General features: G+C 39.1%; 1 protein-coding gene across 3 annotated transcripts in view; it reads right to left on the bottom strand.

Annotated features, from left to right (window-relative positions):
• The window catches only part of LOC132103982 (KH domain-containing, RNA-binding, signal transduction-associated protein 3-like), a 149563-nt gene extending 139156 nt beyond the window's left edge, over window positions 1-10407 (bottom strand). For 2 of the 3 annotated variants that reach the window (XR_009423496.1, XR_009423497.1), the window contains exon 1: window positions 9980-10407. Coding sequence is in view for 1 of the 3 variants with exons in the window: in XM_059509113.1 (XP_059365096.1) it covers window positions 9980-10070 (91 nt within the window). In the remaining 2 variants the exon portion in view is untranslated. The remainder of the gene's footprint in view (window positions 1-9979) is intronic. The other variant, XM_059509113.1, reaches the window with a different exon arrangement.
• Window positions 10408-18796: the final 8389 nt, after the last annotated feature.

The raw sequence follows: 18796 nt of genomic DNA, 5'->3' as shown, positions 1-18796 counted from the left end.
TGAGGTGACGTTCCACGTCCCTAGAGCTAGTTTCCGTGTCCAGGGATCGGGCTGTCGAGGCCCCCGCCTTTGACTGCCGCCCGATTGTCTAAGCACCGGCCCCTTACGGTCCCTCCTGTAGGTGGTGAGCCCACGGGAAGGCGGCCCCACGTCGCTCCTTCGGGCTGAGCCCGGCCGGACCCCGTGGGGAGAGGCCCGGCCACCAGGCGCTCGCATACGAGCCCCAACCCCGGACCTGGCTCCAGGGTGGGGCCCCTGCTGCGCCATACCGGGCGACGTCACGGTCCTTAGATTTAGTCTTCTCATAAGGGGGTTCTGAACCGCTCTTAGTCTGACCCATCGCCTAGGACCTGTTTGCCTTGGGAGACCCTACCAGGGGCATATAGCCCCGGACAACATAGCTCCTAGGGTCATTCGGGTACTCAAACCCCTCCACCACGTTAAGGTGGCAGTTCAAGGAGGGGTTTTAATGAAAATGTTTTAAGTTCTCAAATATGTTCTTAAGAACATCTGATCTTTTTCTTAAGAAAAAATATTTTCTTTATCTGACGGAATATGCATGGCTGAAAACGCACTGATAAACACACTTCAAGGATTGTTTTGCGCTTCCTGCAGATTACCCTGATAATCATAATAAGCGCGCACACTGTTTTTGTCTCAACCAGCTTGACGGATACTCGGCTTTGTGTTTTTAATGCACTGTGTTTTTGAACAGTTACTTTTAAAGAACCTGTCTCAAGCTGCAGCGATCTGTTTCATTAATTTTTTTGCTGTGTTTTTGCTTCCGGTATGTATGTCCGCACTTGCTACAGTAAATTTGTCCTGTGTATGGGCGCATTAATGGGTTAGTTCACCCAAAAATGAAAATTAACCCATAAATTACTCACCCTCAAGTCATCCAAGGTGTATATGATTTTCTTCCTTCAGACGAATCCAGTTGGAGTTGTATTAAAAATTGCCTTTGATCTTTCAAGCTGTTTAATGAAACTCAGCGGGTGTTGCAGTGCATCAGTTTAAAATAAGTTAAATAAAAAGCACCCATCCTTAATAAAGCTACATTACAAGCTACATTAAAGTAACATTTTGAATATGGATATTTTTCTTACAAAAATGTATCGATTCGCTACAGGAAGACTTTGTTCACCCCACGGAGCCATGTGAGACGGTTTTTATTATGGATCAAATAGCTTGAAAGATCAAAGACAATTTTTTTTATAACTGAAAAGAAATAAGAAAGTCATTTACACAGAGGGTGAATTGAGGGTGAGTAATTTATGGTCTAATTTTTATCTTTGGTTGAACTGACCCTTTAATTTGCACTGAATATACTGCCAAAGATTATGTCATATGTAAAGGCTAAAATTAAAAACGAGCTCCCCATCTGACTCATTTTTGTGGAGTTGTTACCGAATTATGAAGCAAAAAGTTGCATTACATATAATCATGTTTATTGCTGTTATTGCTTACATTATCAGTCATCGGTGTCACTTCAGAAAACTTGTCCACATCCCTACTATAGTCCTACTATGTATTAAATTTAGCTAGTGTTGTTGTAATGCTTAAATATAACAATTAATTTGAAATAACTCGATAAGTTCATTAAATCATTCATTACTCTCTTTAATTTAAGGGATTTAAGACAATTCTGATGCTATCCTAACTTTAAGAAGTTATTTTCAATGATTTTTAAGAAGAATCTTTTCAAGAATTTGAATTCTTCTTAAGTTTGGTCTTAAGAACATTCTTAAGGAGAATTTTTGGGAATACAACATATTCTTAATTGCTTTCTTAAGTTAAAAAAAATAAGAAGAAAATGGCAGTTAAGAAGACTTTTTTCTTAAGAATGTTTAGTGAATCCGGCCACAGATTCTCTCTTCTATGAAAATACTGCAGTTGAGGGAATTATTGGTCACCACAGGTTGTTCAGTAAGACCACAAGACTACATATCACGTTACGGATTTCCAGTTCTCAAGGGCAAGTTGGAGATGAAGGGAGGGGGAATGGAGTGCCTCTTTTCCTCGAACACGCAGAGACAGTATTTCACAGCTACATGCTCCGGCTCATTATCCCTGACCCATGGTGTCAAATCATTGCTTGACGTCTGAGATTCCCAGCTCATTTGTTTTTCGAGCTGACCTGAGAAAGCCCCCACACGGAAACTGCTGAGACTGACATACGCAGATACAAAAAAAGTCTCTTTTTTTCTCCTCTCAAACAGAAAATGAGAAGCGTGGCACGTTTTCCACACCACTGCATTTTATGGGGGATGAGAATGCTTTAAAATCGCCCATCCCATCACGCAAGGCCCGCTGGAGATGATTACACCTGTAGAGGAGCCACGAAACGACTGCGGCTTGAGATCGGGATGGCGTAATCTGAGGTGACACGCAAACATCTATTGCATTTTAGTAAATACAAACGTAAAAATAGATTTTGAAAACAATGTCACACCTGACATGCACTGGTTACTCGCGATCATAAAAGTCCTGCAAACTTTATTTAGGATTCATTTTGTTGTTAAGGTAAAGTGTGCCATTTCTGCACTGCTAGAGGCATGAAATGAAACTTCAGTCTGTTTGAGGAAACTGGACATTGGCTTTACCACTGGCTTCGGTTTGAAGCGGGTCTAAGTAAAGGAAGACAGAAAACTTTAATGCAAACCTGTTTGATGCTGCTAATGGTGGAAGAAATTACATGTTTCACCATTAAAAATGATTTGTCCCTTGGAGATGATCACCCAGCACAATGCTGGGACATAAACCAGAGCTCACAGTAAATTACACTGGCTAGTAATTTCTTTGACATAACTAGGAACTTTAATCAGATGTTAAGGGTAAAATCAATATGTGTTGACTGCCATTAACGAGCAGTCATTAGATTTTATGAGGAACAACTCGAGTTTCTCAGGAAACAGTTCTCACTTCACACAGAGGAAAAGTGAACAAAAGAGAGTGCACTGCTACGTCTAAAATCCTTTCAGTGAAAAGACATCATGCAATAAGTACTTGTCATTAGCTGCCTAAGCAGGATCAAGTAGTGGCAGAGCAAAACAAGAAAAATAAAAAGAATGGCATGAGATGCTATGAAGAAAATACGGATGCTTTAATGCCAACTATATGCAACTCATTACAAGCAATGAATGTTTGAGAAAATGGATTCGTGCACAAAACTCTTAACGCATTCTCCTGTCCTTTTGCATTTCTCTACTTTGCACTGCATTCATTTGTAGTGCAAACACTATTGCTTTTATCCTTCTGATGTAGTGTTGTCAAAAGTACTGATACTTCAGTACCAAGTTGAGAAATACATTTAAAAAAAACGTAACAATACCAGCTTTTCTATAGAACGGGTACTGCTGAGAGGAGGCTGCATTCAAATGCTCCCATGTATATGTGTGTGAGCACTCTGTGTATAGCATTAAAGATTTCTATTTACAACATGTTTTTGAAGCACTGAGCATTGTAGCTACTCACAGATATGTTTGTTGAGCGTGTGAATATACAGTAAAAGCCAATCAGAGGCCAATCAAAAGATTTTAGTTAATTAAATCTACAGTAGGCTTAGTCAATAAAAAAAATTGTGACACACTAAATGTCTTATATCTTAAAATTAAATACAGTCACTTCTCATAAAGAAAACAAGAACTTTTTTTTATGAAATACCAATGGTTACATAACATGCATTCTTTGTAACAACTAGCTTACAACATGCTTCATTCTTTGAAGCAGACATATTTATATAAATTAAATTAATTAAATTGATTAATTCTTATTAGGGCTACAAGTGATTCAGTCAAGAGCAGTTTGAAATTTTTTGTTGCTTGATTAACATTAATGACACAGACAACAGCAACTAAATGAGGCTGTTGTCCTTTTAAAAATTAATGCGTGGATGCAGTATACTGATATCCTATATTCTCCAAACCGTTTATGTTCGCTTAATACATAACCAATCGTATTTATGTGAATAATCATCAAAATTGACAATTTGACAAAATTTGGGATGTATTCCTCCATTCATATGCAATAAGAAGTTAAAGAGAACTGAAGTCTGAGGTGCTTTTCTGTGCGTGATTTGGATGTGCGCACTCAGAAAACTGGACAGAATTTAGTTATTTTAAGAGTTCTCACGCTTTATCAAATTTATCCATATGTCTGCTGTTCTCTTACTCCCAGACGTTGGCCTTTTTTTTGTTTGTTTTATGAGACATGCAGCAAGTGTATGGTATCTTATGTCCTACCGGTTAGATCAGTAGATTCAAATGTGCAAATCTGTCCTCCCAACCATGCAGGAGATTGGTTCAAATCGTTTTATTTCATAAAGTTTTATTTTTAAATGAATAGTTCACCCAAAAATTTACATTTAGTCATTAATTACTCGATTCAATCAATTCTCAAGAATTAATTTTTTTTTTTTTTTGTGCCCAAAAAGTACTCTCGTAGCTTCAGAAAATTAAGGTTGAACCACTGATGTCACATGGATTATTTTAATGATGTCTTCACTACCTTTCCTGTCCTTGAACATGGCAATTCCATTGTTGTCTATGCAGGCTCAGAAAGCTCTCAGGATTCATCAAAAATATTTTAATGTGTGTTCCGAAGATGAACAAAGGTCTTACGGGTTTGGAATGCTTTGGTGCTGTATCCAAGCATGTTAACAGAAAGTTGAGTGGAAGGAAAACGTGTGGAAGAAAAAGATGCACAACAAACCGAGATCCGCCCAGCCTTATGAGGATTGTCAAGCAAAATCGATTCAAGAATTTGAGTGATCTTCACAAAGAATGGACTGAGGCTGGGGTCAAGGCATCAAGAGCCACCACACACAGACATGTCAAGGAATTTGCTGAACCACAGACAACATCAGAGGCATCTTACCTGGGCTAAGGAGAAGAAGAACTGGACTGCTGCCGAGCGGTCCAAAGTCCTCTTTTCAGATAAGAGCAAGTTTTGTATTTCATTTGGAAACCAAGGTCCTAGAGTCTGGAGGAAGGGTGGAGAAGCTCATAGCCCAACTTGCTTGAAGTCTAGTGTTAAGTTTCCACAGTCTGTGATGATCTGGCGTGCAATGTCATCTGCTGGTGTTGGTCCATTATGTTGTGTTTTGAAGACACTGCACCCATTTACCAAGAACTTTTGGAGCACTTTATGCTTCTTTCTGCTGGCCAGCAGAAGAAAGAAGATGCTGATTTCATTTTCCAGCAAGATTTGGCACCTGTCCACACTGCCAAAAGCACCAAAAGTTGGTTAAATGACCATGGTGTTGGTGTGCTTGACTGGCCAGCAAACTCATCAGACCTGAACCCCAGAGAGAATCTATGGGCTATTGCCAAGAGTAAAATAAGAAACAAGAGATCAAAAAATGCAGATGAGCTGAAGGCCACTGTCAAAGAAACCTGGGCTTCCATACCACCTTAGCAGTGCCACAAACTGATCACCTCCATGCCACGCCGAATTGAGGCAGTAATTAAAGCAAAAGGAGCCCCTACCAGGTATTGAGTACATGTACAGTAAATGAACATACTTTCCATAAGACCAACAGTTCACTAAAAATATTTTTTTATTGGTCTTCTGAAGTATTCTAATTTGTTGAGATAGTGAATTGGTGGGTTTTTGTTAAATGTGAGCCAAAATCATCACAATTAAAAGAACCAAAGACTTAAACTACTTCAGTCTGTGTGCAATGCATTTATTTAATACACAAGTTTCACAATTTGAGTTGAATTACAGAAATACATTTACTTTTCCATGACATTCTAATTTATTGAGATGCACCTGTATTATTAAATCACTCCCTATCTTGCATTTTGTGAGAGTATAGCACAACTATCCACTGCAAAAAAAAAAGAAAAAAATAAAATAAAATAAAAATGCAATAAATAAGAGGTAATTGATGGATCATGTACAGAATGTTGAAGTAATGTTGTCATAAATAAAAAAATTTTTAAAAAAATGCACAGACAAGATTGCTCATAGAATTATAGACAAGAGATGCAACACAACCCTGAATGGTTAAAAACAGCTTTTAAAGATCTGTTCAATCTGTCATTGAGTATCTATGCACTATACACTACTAGAACTGACTCCAGATCAGTTTTCCTCATCCTGTCTTCTCCAGTTCTATAAAACTAGCACCAACTGACCTGATCTCAGATCAGAAACTCACAGTGACAGCTTTTCACTTACACACAAGAAAATATAGTAACGCTGCCCGGGGCGTCTGAGAGACAGTGATGATTATCTCAATCAAGTGCCATTCTCTTCGCAATTTATCTCTCTAACTGTCTCCATCTATCTCCGTTCACAAGGCATTTGATGCACTGCCAGGCGTTCTTTCTGTTTGCTGGTGGGTGGTTTTGTAAGCTGCCATGCAACCACAGACCAAAGGGCAGAGAAAGAAAGGGGAAAAAAAGCTTCATTTTCATAGCAGGAATCAATGAATCTTCCTGAATCTTAAATTAATCTTAGAGTCCATCTTACACAGCACATGCTGTTCTCAAAGCTTTGAGGATTTGTTTTTCTCTTCTTCAACAAGGAATACAGCATACATTGGCTAAAGGATTCCCTCTTTTTCTCATCACTCGCTCTCTTTCTTCTTCCACATAAATGGCATAGGATAAAAAAATTGTAAAAACAAAGACAGTCTGCACTACCTAGCGAAACTGACCCACTGATATTGCCATTGTTTTTCCTCACAAAATTGCGTCATATTTTGGTGCATTTTTATGTTTATTGGATATGTGCATGCATTCATTTAATTTTAGTTCCGTTAATGTATACACAACCTCTAGGAGCTGCCATATTCAAGTAGTATATAAAACTGAAGCAAACCTGTGAAGTGGCTGAATCTTTCTCATGCATTTGGTGCACTTTATTTGCGATACAATAATGAAGTTGGCTTAAATTACTATGCATTTAATTATGATGTATATATTGAGTAATACCCAGACTTACAAACACAAACCTCTTCAAAAAATAAAAATGCTTACTATATGTTAGAATACACACATTGCTACTAAAAGTAAAGGTGTCTGTGGTTTTTACTGAAACATAAAATGTTACTTTTCTTACAATCACAATTATAGAGCAGTTTTTAATTTAATGGAGTGTAATTACACTAAATACCTAATTAGCGTCTCACACGCTCTTAAGAAAGGCATTTCTAAAGCAATTAAGTAAAAGATTGTGTGGGATTTGGGAGTTTGGTGACTGTTGGTGTGCGCTGGGTTAATGAAACTCCCTTTGCATCTGTTTCCAGCCAGTAAAGATTTGTTTAGCAGCCTGTGAAGCCTGCCAAACAGTGTGATCACCTATATATGTGCGAATGCGTATGTTGCTTTTTCTTTCTCTTCTTCCTTTTCTCCTACCAATTACATAATTTAGTTACGGATTCTAAGATGAGAGCTACTCAACATGACACCATGAGCCATCTGTAGTATACTGGAGATAAGAGCTGCAAGTTTTTCTCAAGATTTGGCAGCCACGCAAACATCTCCAAACCCCAGGACGCTTATGCTGATTTCTGCCAATAAAGCATTCAGAGATGTTAGCTAATTACTTGCAAATTGCATCTTTCTTAATAAACGAGCAAATACACTTATAGTCTCAATACAATAGTCTCTTTCTTCCTGGCTTGTTCAGTTTCTCTCTCTCTCGTTTTCATTGCTGTGAGTGAAACTGTCCAGAAACTGAATAGAGGTTTAAACTTTGTCCTTCTGTCATCATGCTTCTCACTACGAGATATCATGCTGCTTAAAGTCCTTTCAATTTCTTAAAAAGAAAAGGAGCGAGATGGAGTGATAAGGCGGAAAAGTGCTGAGTGTGTGAAATGTGAAAAATGTGTTATCCGCTACGCTGGTCATAGCCCCAGCTCTTCGCTCTGACAGAAACACTGATGTTCTCACACCAAACCCTACCGGTCTCTGCAGAAATCTCAGTTAGCGGTGACAGAACTTGTCTGAATATCATCCACCATGGCAACTTGATGTGTCTTTGATAAAGAGATAGAGCCTCACAGCTTTTGCTGTGAGAAAGGCTTGATGTCTGACGACATAACCCCAATTCATGAGCTGAAAGTCTAGTGTGGAATGACCCCTTAACTGGTTAAAAGACATTTTTGGATATTGCATAGGAAAAAGCATCATTCCATTTGTAAAAAGTGAAACTTTGTAGTTTCTTCAGTTTAAGACACATTTCTGATTAAATTTTACAGCGTTCTCAGCAGATACAGTCTCAGTCTTTGCACCCTTAAAGTAATTGTTCACTCAAAACTCCCAGTTACAAACCCATTTGCCATTTTTTTTCTTTCTGTGGAACACAAAGCTATCGAGTTTGACTAATTTTATGGTGTTTGCTTGATTTGTGCTGTTTTTGTTTTTTGGACTTGTGGTCTCTCTTTACAAATCCAGCATAAAAATGAAAAACGTCTCAGTTACATCAAATTACTTGTGTAACACTACAACTGTGAGAATTCGGATGATAGAAAGAGATGGAGCACAAATCTATGACAGTTATGTGCCAAACTTTTTTTAACTGGTATGACAAAAAAGGCATAAGAAATTAGACCGAATAATGCCATTTTGTCATATTTTCATGTAATAGCATTCATGCAACATCAATATTTTTAATATGACCAGTAAGTTTTTGCTTTAGTTGCTAATGTTCCTGCCAACCTTCAAACCAAACCTTCAACCTTGCCTCAAGCTGTTCATATAGATAAGCAGACAGGAAGGTTGTTTATATGTTAAAACAAATTATTTGAATGCAAAGGTCAAAGCAAAATTAAAAAACAAATATCAGGATGAAACGCTCTGGTGTTTAAACAAACTTTCCATTTGACGCTGATTTGCCTGAGAGCCCCAAAAGATTTACATTCATTCCAGAGACTCGAATAACTGCACCTACATTTGTTATCAAGAATATCGGTTCTGCGCAGCGCTTTTAAAACGGATTAATTAATGAGTCTGCACTCTCTCCGGACTCAAATCTGCTCTGCTTCCTTAGAAAAGCACAAATGAGCTCATGCTCTTGAGAAAATGCTTAATTCCTTGCAGAGAACGGAAAAAAGCAACAACAACAACAAAAAAGTAATCATCAGAAAATCATCTAACCTACATTTGCACATACAGTTTTTAAAGAAACAGATTTAGGATGAAATTCAACACTTTCTGGCATACAACATTTTACCTAGTTTTAATGTATACCAAATGAGCAGGTACAAAGTTTTAACATTCATAACTGGTATTCATTTCTGTTACTAGCAGGCCTATTTGTTTTAAATGGCAAGAAATTAATTCAGCAGTGGTGATTCTTCAGATTCACTAGTAATACATATTAGTAGGCTACTTGTTTCAGTAGTGTATATTCAATTAGACATAACACTAGTATGAATATGCGACTACTAGAAGCTAGACACGAGAATCTATCCCGACTGTCACCACTTACATTTCTAGTTAAATTTTATTTCACATATCATATGTAATATTAGTCAAAATGGATACTTTGCAGTTCAATGGGTACTAGTAACAATGGGAACACACTAGCGACAATAAGGGTTTTAGTCTCTATTTAGTACTAGAAAAACGGGAGGGGGGGCAGTAGTGGATATTTAAGGGAAAAATGCAATCCGTTAACAGCGACAATGGGATATTACTAGCTCTAATATGTAATGAGACAATAACTAGAAACAAGAAATAGTGTCTACAGAATTTATTAGTGAAACTGAAAAAATAAAATAAAATAAAAAAAAACCTATTCACTACTACTCCAGTTAAAGTCAAATGAATTCGTGTTTAAACGGTTTTCAACAATACACATGCATAAATTCATAGTATGTTGGTATATGTTACAACAAGCGAATTGTGCAAAAATAGGACAACAAAGTAAGCGGGTCATCATCACCCCGTGATCGCGCAACATCGCGGAGCATTTAAGCTGGTGTGCCCGAATAGTTTGACAGGTCACAGGAGACAGCGGGACTTACCTTGGTCAAGAAGCCGCAATGAGTGCTGGAAGGACGGGTCAAGAGAATCCTTCTCCGCCATCAGTTCTGGCAAGTACTTTTCGTTATCCATCTCTTCCAGTGAGTTTGGTTTCGACAAAAAGCTTGTCAGTTAAGATGAAATGTAAGATCCTGCTGTTTGTCCTATAAGGCAACCCAGACAAGATGCGCACCAGTCGTAAGGAAAAGAACCCGGGGATTCTATTAGCGGCCGGTGAGAATCTACAAGATAAACTGGAATTTGCTTTTTTCTTTAGGTACGCTAGTAATAACTATTGTCCGTGCACTTCCCAGATGGTTCGCCTTTAACCCATCTGCAAGGAAATCGCAGATGCCTCCGTCCAGTCAGACTGCCGCTCTCGACTGTAGACAACCGCTTTGAAGCTCCCCCTGTTGTATCCACGGGCAACGACTGCAAGTCCCAGATCCTCCGTTGATTCGATGTAGCTGGTGGATAGCCAGATGTCAATCATTGCCTGAGGGCGGGGCGGGTGTGGAATTGTCCGAGGTGCTGCAGTTTTTCAGGAATGTGGTGACTGGAGTTCCAAAACAGTTCCCTTAACCATTCTTTTTGAGTTCTGGAATAAATATTTGGGAAACATTTTGTTATTGCATTTATTATCCACATCTGTTGCTAATGAGATAAATTCGGACTTTCATGGGCCTTTAGAGGTGACAAATAAAAATAATTGGGTCTCAACAGTAAATTACTCAAATTAATATTTCATTTTCATTTTATAGAATAGCAACAAAGCATTGAGAAAAATCTTTACAGATATGATAAATCAGTCAGTAAAATGACAATATAAGCCTTGCTAGCCTAAAGCATAACATAAGATAACAGTTCTCAGATAATTTAGAGATGGCGATGACCAAATAAATAACTTTCAATGGTTCCGTTAGTAGCTATTCACTCCAACTGAATCATGAGTGATTTTGATTGATTAATAGGAAACGAATTTGATTCACTAATGAGACAATATTTCAATGTATGGTTTTGACTCACTAAAAGAGCCGACTCAGAGTCATTTTAGTATGCCGTTTGGAACGCATCAATGGAGGAATGCATGTTTAAGAAACTTGGAACTTGAAATGGAATCTAAATCCATAAACACTTTTTTTTTTTTAATGGAATCGTTCTAATATTTTGGGAAGAAGCCTTACTAAAAGACCTTGGGATGATTTGGAAGACTTTACATGTTACTCTTGAGTCTCACTCGCTTTCTATTAATGTGCTATACTTTCGTGAAAAGCTCTTAAATTTGGGACAAAAAAAAAGAAGTGGTCAGAGCTGTTCCAAAAAAAGAAACTACAATTTCAAGTGTAATTCTGGAACTATGAGTGCAAAACAGGATTTGTGTATACCTGCAGTTTCCCTGCAGATAAACAAAGACGAGAGAACACAATGACTCGTAAGCCTAGGTATATTCACACCATACAAAATACAACAAAATAGCCTACATACATTGAGAAAAACACACATCTATAAAACCCACATTAATGCCCAAGTAAGGTCAAAGTGGTCTCATGACTGCAGGCTTACCAACCGCACTGTTACTCTACCTCCATGTCAAAATGCAGCAGCATTAGATGCCAATCAAAACTGATGTGTGCTGCCATGAGGGACATACCCTATGCATGACAGGTAGCTGCAACAGAGACATGCCAAGATTAGGATTTTTGAAATGAACGTTTGATGTGGGGGGGTGAGCTGTTTTACTGTAATGCTTGACCTCCACAGATAGCCTGGGGAGGGTTAAACTGAACTCAAGAGTGAGTCATGTATCTGTAAAATAGTAGCTCAAACCTTACTGATGAGGTCATGCATGGGTAATACAAAAGATTGAACACAGGAAAGAGATGCTGCCAGTATTGCACTGGGGAGCAATCGACCCACTTATTGAGTTTTGTTTGGTATCACCATGTATGTTGTAGTTCACATTCATAGTTTGGTCCTTTCATTGTCTCCCGGATCTGGTTCTTGAAAAATAGATTATTTTGGCAAAAGCACTCTCAGATTACTTTCCCTGAAGAGATACAACCAAAGGAAGAGTAAAAATCCATTCACCACTGTGCCCTTTTTCCTGTTTAGAAGGGAAGGGTGGGAGAAGAGGTTAAAGATCACTGTAGGAGCATCACATACACAATTAATCAAGAATTTGAACTAATTTATGTTGGAGAATCTTTTTAATACTTAATCAATGCATGGTTCGATCACTTTAGTGAATCACATCATGGGAATCTCCTTCCATGAGCAGATTGACACAGCAATCCAGAATATTTTTGCAGAAATTTATTCAAGAACGTCTGGACATGTTCATTTTTTTTTTTAAAGTAATGCAGCAGTGCTATCCTGTCTTGCCTGGTTACATTAGGCATACCCTTACCTAATCTGAAAAAAAAATACATTTCACTTTCATTTCTGGACACAAATGATTCACACATTTGGTCAAAGTCTACACCGGACCTCCTGTTCATATGGAAGTGTTTGAATAATTCGATCTTATCTCTCCCGTTAGAGGCTCACACTCTCAGCAAGTTCTTTCATCCATCCATCCATCCATCTTCTACCGCTTATCCGGGGCCGGGTCGCGGGGGCAGCAGTCTAAGCAGAGAACCCCAGACTTCCCTCTCCCTAGACACTTCCTCCAGCTCTTCTGGGGGGACACCGAGGCGTTCCCAGGCCAGCCGGGAGACATAGTCTCTCCAGCGTGTCCTAGGTCTCCCCCGGGGTCTCCTCCCAGTGGGATGTGCCCGGAACACCTTCCCGGGAAGGCGTCCAGGAGGCATCCGGAACAGATGCCCGAGCCACCTCAGCTGACCCCTCTCGATGTGGAGGAGCAGCGGCTCTACTCTGAGCTCCTCCCGGGTGACTGAGCTTCTCACCCTATCTCTAAGGGATCGCCCAGCCACCCTGCGGAGAAAGCACATTTCGGCCGCCTGTATCCGGGATCTTGTCCTTTCGGTCATGACCCAAAGCTCATGACCATAGGTGAGAGTAGGAACGTAGATTGACCGGTAAATCGAGAGCTTCGCCTTGCGGCTCAGCTCTTTCTTCACCACGACAGACCGGTACATCGACCGCATTACTGCAGAAGCTGCACCGATCCGTCTGTCAATCTCCCGTTCCATCCTTCCCTCACTCGTGAACAAGACCCCAAGATACTTAAACTCCTCCACTTGAGGCAAGTTCTTTCACCTCACTGCTAATCACCGAACTCAAGAGAGCCCCATGGAGAGCATTCAGGTTTGGATCAAGGCCATTTTCTGTTACCATCAGTGATGATTTATATTCATTTGTCAACAGACACCCCCCAAAAGAGAGACCATAGAGCCAAACAAAACAATGTCGTCTAGTATCCTCGAAGTTGGCTGTCTCATTATACCAGTCAGAAGTAGTTCTCAAGTTTTCAATTGTCAGAAATGGAAAAATAAAAAGGTGGAGGCTTAGGTGGGCGTATCGGACTGTAGGCTGCGGAAACAAGTTACATAACTCAGAATGTCAGAGTTCTGATGAGACAAGCACACTATCTTCACCAACCCTGATCCACGGTTCTGAGACCGGAAAAAAAGTTCTATGTATATCAGCACTTTTATGTTCATCCGCATCAAACTTTGAGGTGATGCTCTGTGTGTTTACTGTGTGGATGGGAAGCTTCAAGCAATCGATGAAATGTTAATTTATAGATACTAGTGGGTTGAGTATATGGAGAGGTTAGCTCTGGGAACAGCTAAAGTTAGAGACATGAGAAAGTCAGCCGGTACGGAATGCAAATTAAGGGATGAAAGAAGGTTAGCACTAGCACATATCCGTACCTTAAAAACAGCCCTAAGCTGCAATCACACTAAATTTTACAAAATTACTTCTGACCACGCACTACTACAAACCATGCAGCTTTTAAAAATTACCTCTTAAAACAGCCAGAAGGTCAACAATGTGTAATATATATCACCTACTGATCAAGTACCCTTTGCTTATGCAAATTTGCAGGACAGAGTTTACCAGACTCAAGCTTTGAACTGCAATAAAGTCTTAACTGTGTCTTGTACTGGTGTTTCCGGTCTTTAGTGATCACATGCATGAAAATATAGTTCACTGGCACCTTTAAGAAAGACAAAAAACAGGAAAGGTTAGAATTTGAAAACTGCGATCCAACATACATTATCATGGCAATTTGAATTATGGTACCTGTTTAAACATGTCTGCCTCTGTGTTTGTGTGGCGGGGGAGGGGGTGGGGGGTAGCTTGGGGGGGCCTTACTGCAAAGCTTAAAGGGCAATGTTTTAATTTCCGTGGGGGACCATTAAAATCAGCTCAAAAGCACTAATCTCCTTCTCTGAAACATGACTTATTTATAGATATGATTGCCATCTGGTGCTGTTCTTCTCCAATGTTTCGGCACAAGATAAATCTGCTCCATTAATGGGCTTTTTGTCTTTGCATCCTGCTCCTAATTGCAATATATCACACCATAAAATGATAAATAAACTTTGCTGAGTGGTTTTGTTGGTTATGATACGGTGGTTGTTTCACAACGCACAGCCTAACGATTGCATCCCAGTGGTTTTTACTGTGACAGAGTGGTTTTAATCATAGCTGAGGGAGGTTACCTGCTTGACAGCGCTGCCGGGAGACTCTACATTTAATATTGGTCTCATAACTTCCAAGTTAATTACACAGCCAAGGGGAAATGACTGACACCTCAAGGTGCTGGGATTCTTTTTATCCTAACAAGAAGCCAAACATCTGCAGGCATGTTTTTTTTTTCACTAGTCAAGTCACCTTTATTTTTTATAGCACTTTATACAATACTGATTGTGTAAAAGCAGCTTTACAGCGTCAAACAGGAAAATAGTTTGTCACCAATGCAAGAGGACAATAACGGAGTAATTTTTTCAGCTAAAATCAGCTCATTGATGATTCAGTGATGTCATCACCCAGTCTCTTCCAGTGGTGTCTGTGCAATCAGTCAAATGTCCCCAACTAAGCAAGCCAAATGCATAGTGGTGAGGAACCAAACTCAACTGGTGACAGAAATGGCGAAAAAACATGGGGAGAAACCAGGCTCAGTCAGGGGCCAGTTGTCCTATGGCCAATAATGCCATTAGATGGCAAATAGGCCACTCAATTTCAAACACAAATGTGTTGTAATTTTTAACTTTAACACTTTGGTTCGATTTGTAATCCTGTATTTTGGTAATGTTGTTAAGTTTAAAGACCTACACGCTGTCTTTAACGAGTAAAAACAGCATGTGCATGCCGTCGCGACTAATGAATTCATCTCTTGACAGGAACAGAGCTCACCTCGGTAATATAGAGTGCTGACATATACTTAGCTGCTAATTTGGAAGTTTTACCACTGACGCCGGGAGCATCTTACAGCCCGCGAGACTTTCACTACTATCCCACCGCTTTCGACAAGAAACAAAGACCGCTAAAACATAACACGCGTACATCTTCAACAGCGCGCGAAAAAGGCGCGGGTTCTGACTGAGGATAGGAACGCGCGTTGCGCGCCTGCATTGGAAGTGGCAACACTGGCTCCGGGTGGCCATAACAGGTACTTCCGCTCATTTAAAGACGACTGGGTGAGTCAAACTCTGCCAGAGGAGTTCAAACCTGATTGACACATTATTGTGTTACTACCCTTACGAAAATTAAACATGGTTTTACTACAAATAAAACCAAAAAACCATGGTTACTATAGTTAAACCATGGTAACCACAAATTAACCATGGTTTTGCTATATTAACCATGGTTTAACCATGGTATTTGTAGTAAATCTGTGGTTATACAAATGGTAGTCAACACGCCAAAAAAACCATGGTTTACTACAGTTTTACTATAATAAAACCATGGTTATTTTTCGTAAGGGTATTTGATCTCCAATCTGCCTTCAAGACATTAATAACACAAAATTGTAGATTTTTTATGCTTGTCAGTCAAGAAGACAGAATCGAATTAGTGACGATCGTGAGGTGTAATTATGAATCTTGACTGTTAACACTTGTTTGTATGCATTCTGTACTGTTGATGAAGAATAACTTGAAAGGCAATACTCAACTGACTTTGTTTGCCTTTGTCCTAAGTTATAATAGTTATCTATTAATTTCTATTAGAAAAACAAGAAGATATTTAGAATAGATTTGAACATTTTCTAAAAGTGAATAAACCCATTAGTTGGGTTTAATCAACCCATTATTTTAGGTTAAATAAACAAGCCAATTTGCTGGGTAAATTTAACGCAAGATGGGTTCTGTCCTATATGTACCCAGCACTTGAGTTTATTTATTTTGTAACTCTCTCTCTCTCTCATTCTCTAAAGTAAATCGTAATGAGGAGCTGTCAGCTCAATCCAGGTAAACAAATCAATGGCACCTAGAAGCACTCACAAGGTCAACTGTCTCTCTCACCCTTCCTCTTTGTTTATATGATCTATCTTTCTTACACATCTACCTTTTCATTTTCCCCTTTTCATAGCCCTGCTTGAGTTCCTGGTTGCACTGGGATCTAACCTGACCACTCTTCTACATTGAATCTCAGACAGGAAGACCTGTCAGCTGTCTTTTATAGTATGTCTCCATTTTACATTCCATGTGACAATTTTAGGTTTCAAATGCATTTGAAATTATAATTTTACCTTGATCGCTGGCAATATTAATCTTGAAACATAATTTCGGATGCTCAAATGGAGCACACAAAGTCTTCTGATGCCATGCTGGGCATCACAAGAAAATCCCATAATTCTCTGCAAAAAAGCAAACAGCAATGTTCATATTTTTGCAGGGTCATAAGTCATCTCATATGTGTCATGAGTACGGACCCGGTGTTCCTCCCTCTCACCACCAGAGGTCGCCACTTCCCCATCTCCCGGACTCATTCACCGTAACACTATACACCTGGTTCACTCGGTATACCCAGGCGGTAAGGAAGTCCACCGGAAGTTGAAGTCGGCCGCGTGCCACCATCTTGTAGCAGAACTTCACTTGCGTTAGCATCCCATTGACTCCCATTCATTTTGGCGTCACTTTGACAGCGAATAACTTTACATCTGAGGCGTTTAAAGACTCCATTTGTCCATTATTTAGTTCTAAAGATACACGACAATGTTTTTGTAAAAATAGGCTAACGATTGCGTCATAACCACTCGACACTCTGTCGCACAGTAGAGAAATTACCATACAGACAGGAGGAGAAGCTCACAGGCAATCGGGGAGACGTCAAGAGAGAAGCCCATAGCTATAAGCCCTGGCGTTACATTTGAAAATACTATACAAAATAATTAATCAGAATACTTACTCCTGCTCACTCACGCCAAAGGACTCCCCGCTCAAGCTCGCCGTCTCTGCAAGATTAACGATGGCAGTTTGCACTCACAGCTACTAGAAGATTTACATATGTCAGACAGGTTGCTGACGTCATCAAGCTTAGTTTGAGTCTGCGCGTCAGAAACGGAAGTGGTAAAAATCGCTAAAAATGGGCTTCACTTGTCTCAATTGAGTTCCAATGGGGTCGCTGTGTCCATTTCTTTTACTGTCTATGTCAGGACACTATAATTCATTTAGGTGAGTAAAATAATAAATAAATAGCAAAATAAAGCGAACTGTGACATATTATACCCAAACAAAACTTCATACAGTGGACAACTAGTGAAATTGATAGAAAAAATTGATAGAAAAAAAATGGGACCAAAAATTATTCAGACACTTTGACCTCATGTTTTGCTTATGTGTTTTTTTTTTCTTTCTTTAATTGCTAATGCAACCTTTTCACACCACAGACTGAACAGAATTAAGCATTGCTTGGTAATGCTTAATTCTGTTTGACAAAGTATTGATAGTTGTGTAAATATTGTCATACTAACAGTTGTCTGAAGTTTGGTTTGATTGTTATCCATTACATATCTTTCTATCTATTTTTTATGTTAAATAATTATTCATTATCAGTTTCTAATCAACACCTGGTGAATGAAAAAAAAGAAAAACAATGCAGGATGGCATCACGATGTGAGGGAATATGTGCACTATGAAGAAGGAGATGAAGAGTAACCGTCTTTAATAATCCACAAGGTGATAATCCAGAAACAGATGCAAAACAGGCTTTGATTCTCTCATTATAAAAATAAAATAACATGATACTTACCTATTTTGAAAAGAGGACATTACTTTTTTTTTTGTCAACTTATGCAGTATAATTAAGTATAGATAAAGCCCTCTCTTTGTGGATTCATACAGGCTGAAATTCTTAATTAAATTTCACAAACAGTGGTCTCCTCCTGGAGCATAAACGTCAAAATCAGTCAGCCTAACCAGAGATGACTCAAAATGCAATTAACCTATTTTTCTCATTGTAAGCATTGAATGGAGGCTAGAGGGGACACCTGCATGTCTTGGCCTGTCAGGATTGTAGCACAACAGAATGAAGTCGGTGAAATCCGCACGTCCATCAAACCCTGTAAGAGGGACACTGGGTAAAGAAGAGTGTGAGAAGAGAAATGAAGAAAGAGAAAAAAATTGCAAGGAGAGTGAGATTTGGAGAGCAAATTCTGGCTGTCAAAAATCCCTGTCAGGCAGCAGAAGGTGATATGGCTCCTTCCCATAAATTCCTGTGATTATGAAGAAAAAATTGTGAGGAACATGCAGCCATTGCCACAGTTAACGATGAACTGCTGTGATGGACGTGTAAAAATGGCTCCAAGAAAGTGTGATGTAATGTGATGTTTTGAAAATGTTTATGGCTAAAATTCATCACTAGAAAAGTTGCTTTAATTTAAAGGCCTTTCAGATGTGATTTTAGGT

The sequence above is a fragment of the Carassius carassius genome, chromosome 25, assembly GCF_963082965.1.
Source record: "Carassius carassius chromosome 25, fCarCar2.1, whole genome shotgun sequence".
Taxonomy (NCBI): Eukaryota; Metazoa; Chordata; class Actinopteri; order Cypriniformes; family Cyprinidae; genus Carassius; species Carassius carassius.
This window is presented reverse-complemented; position numbering and strand designations above follow the sequence as displayed.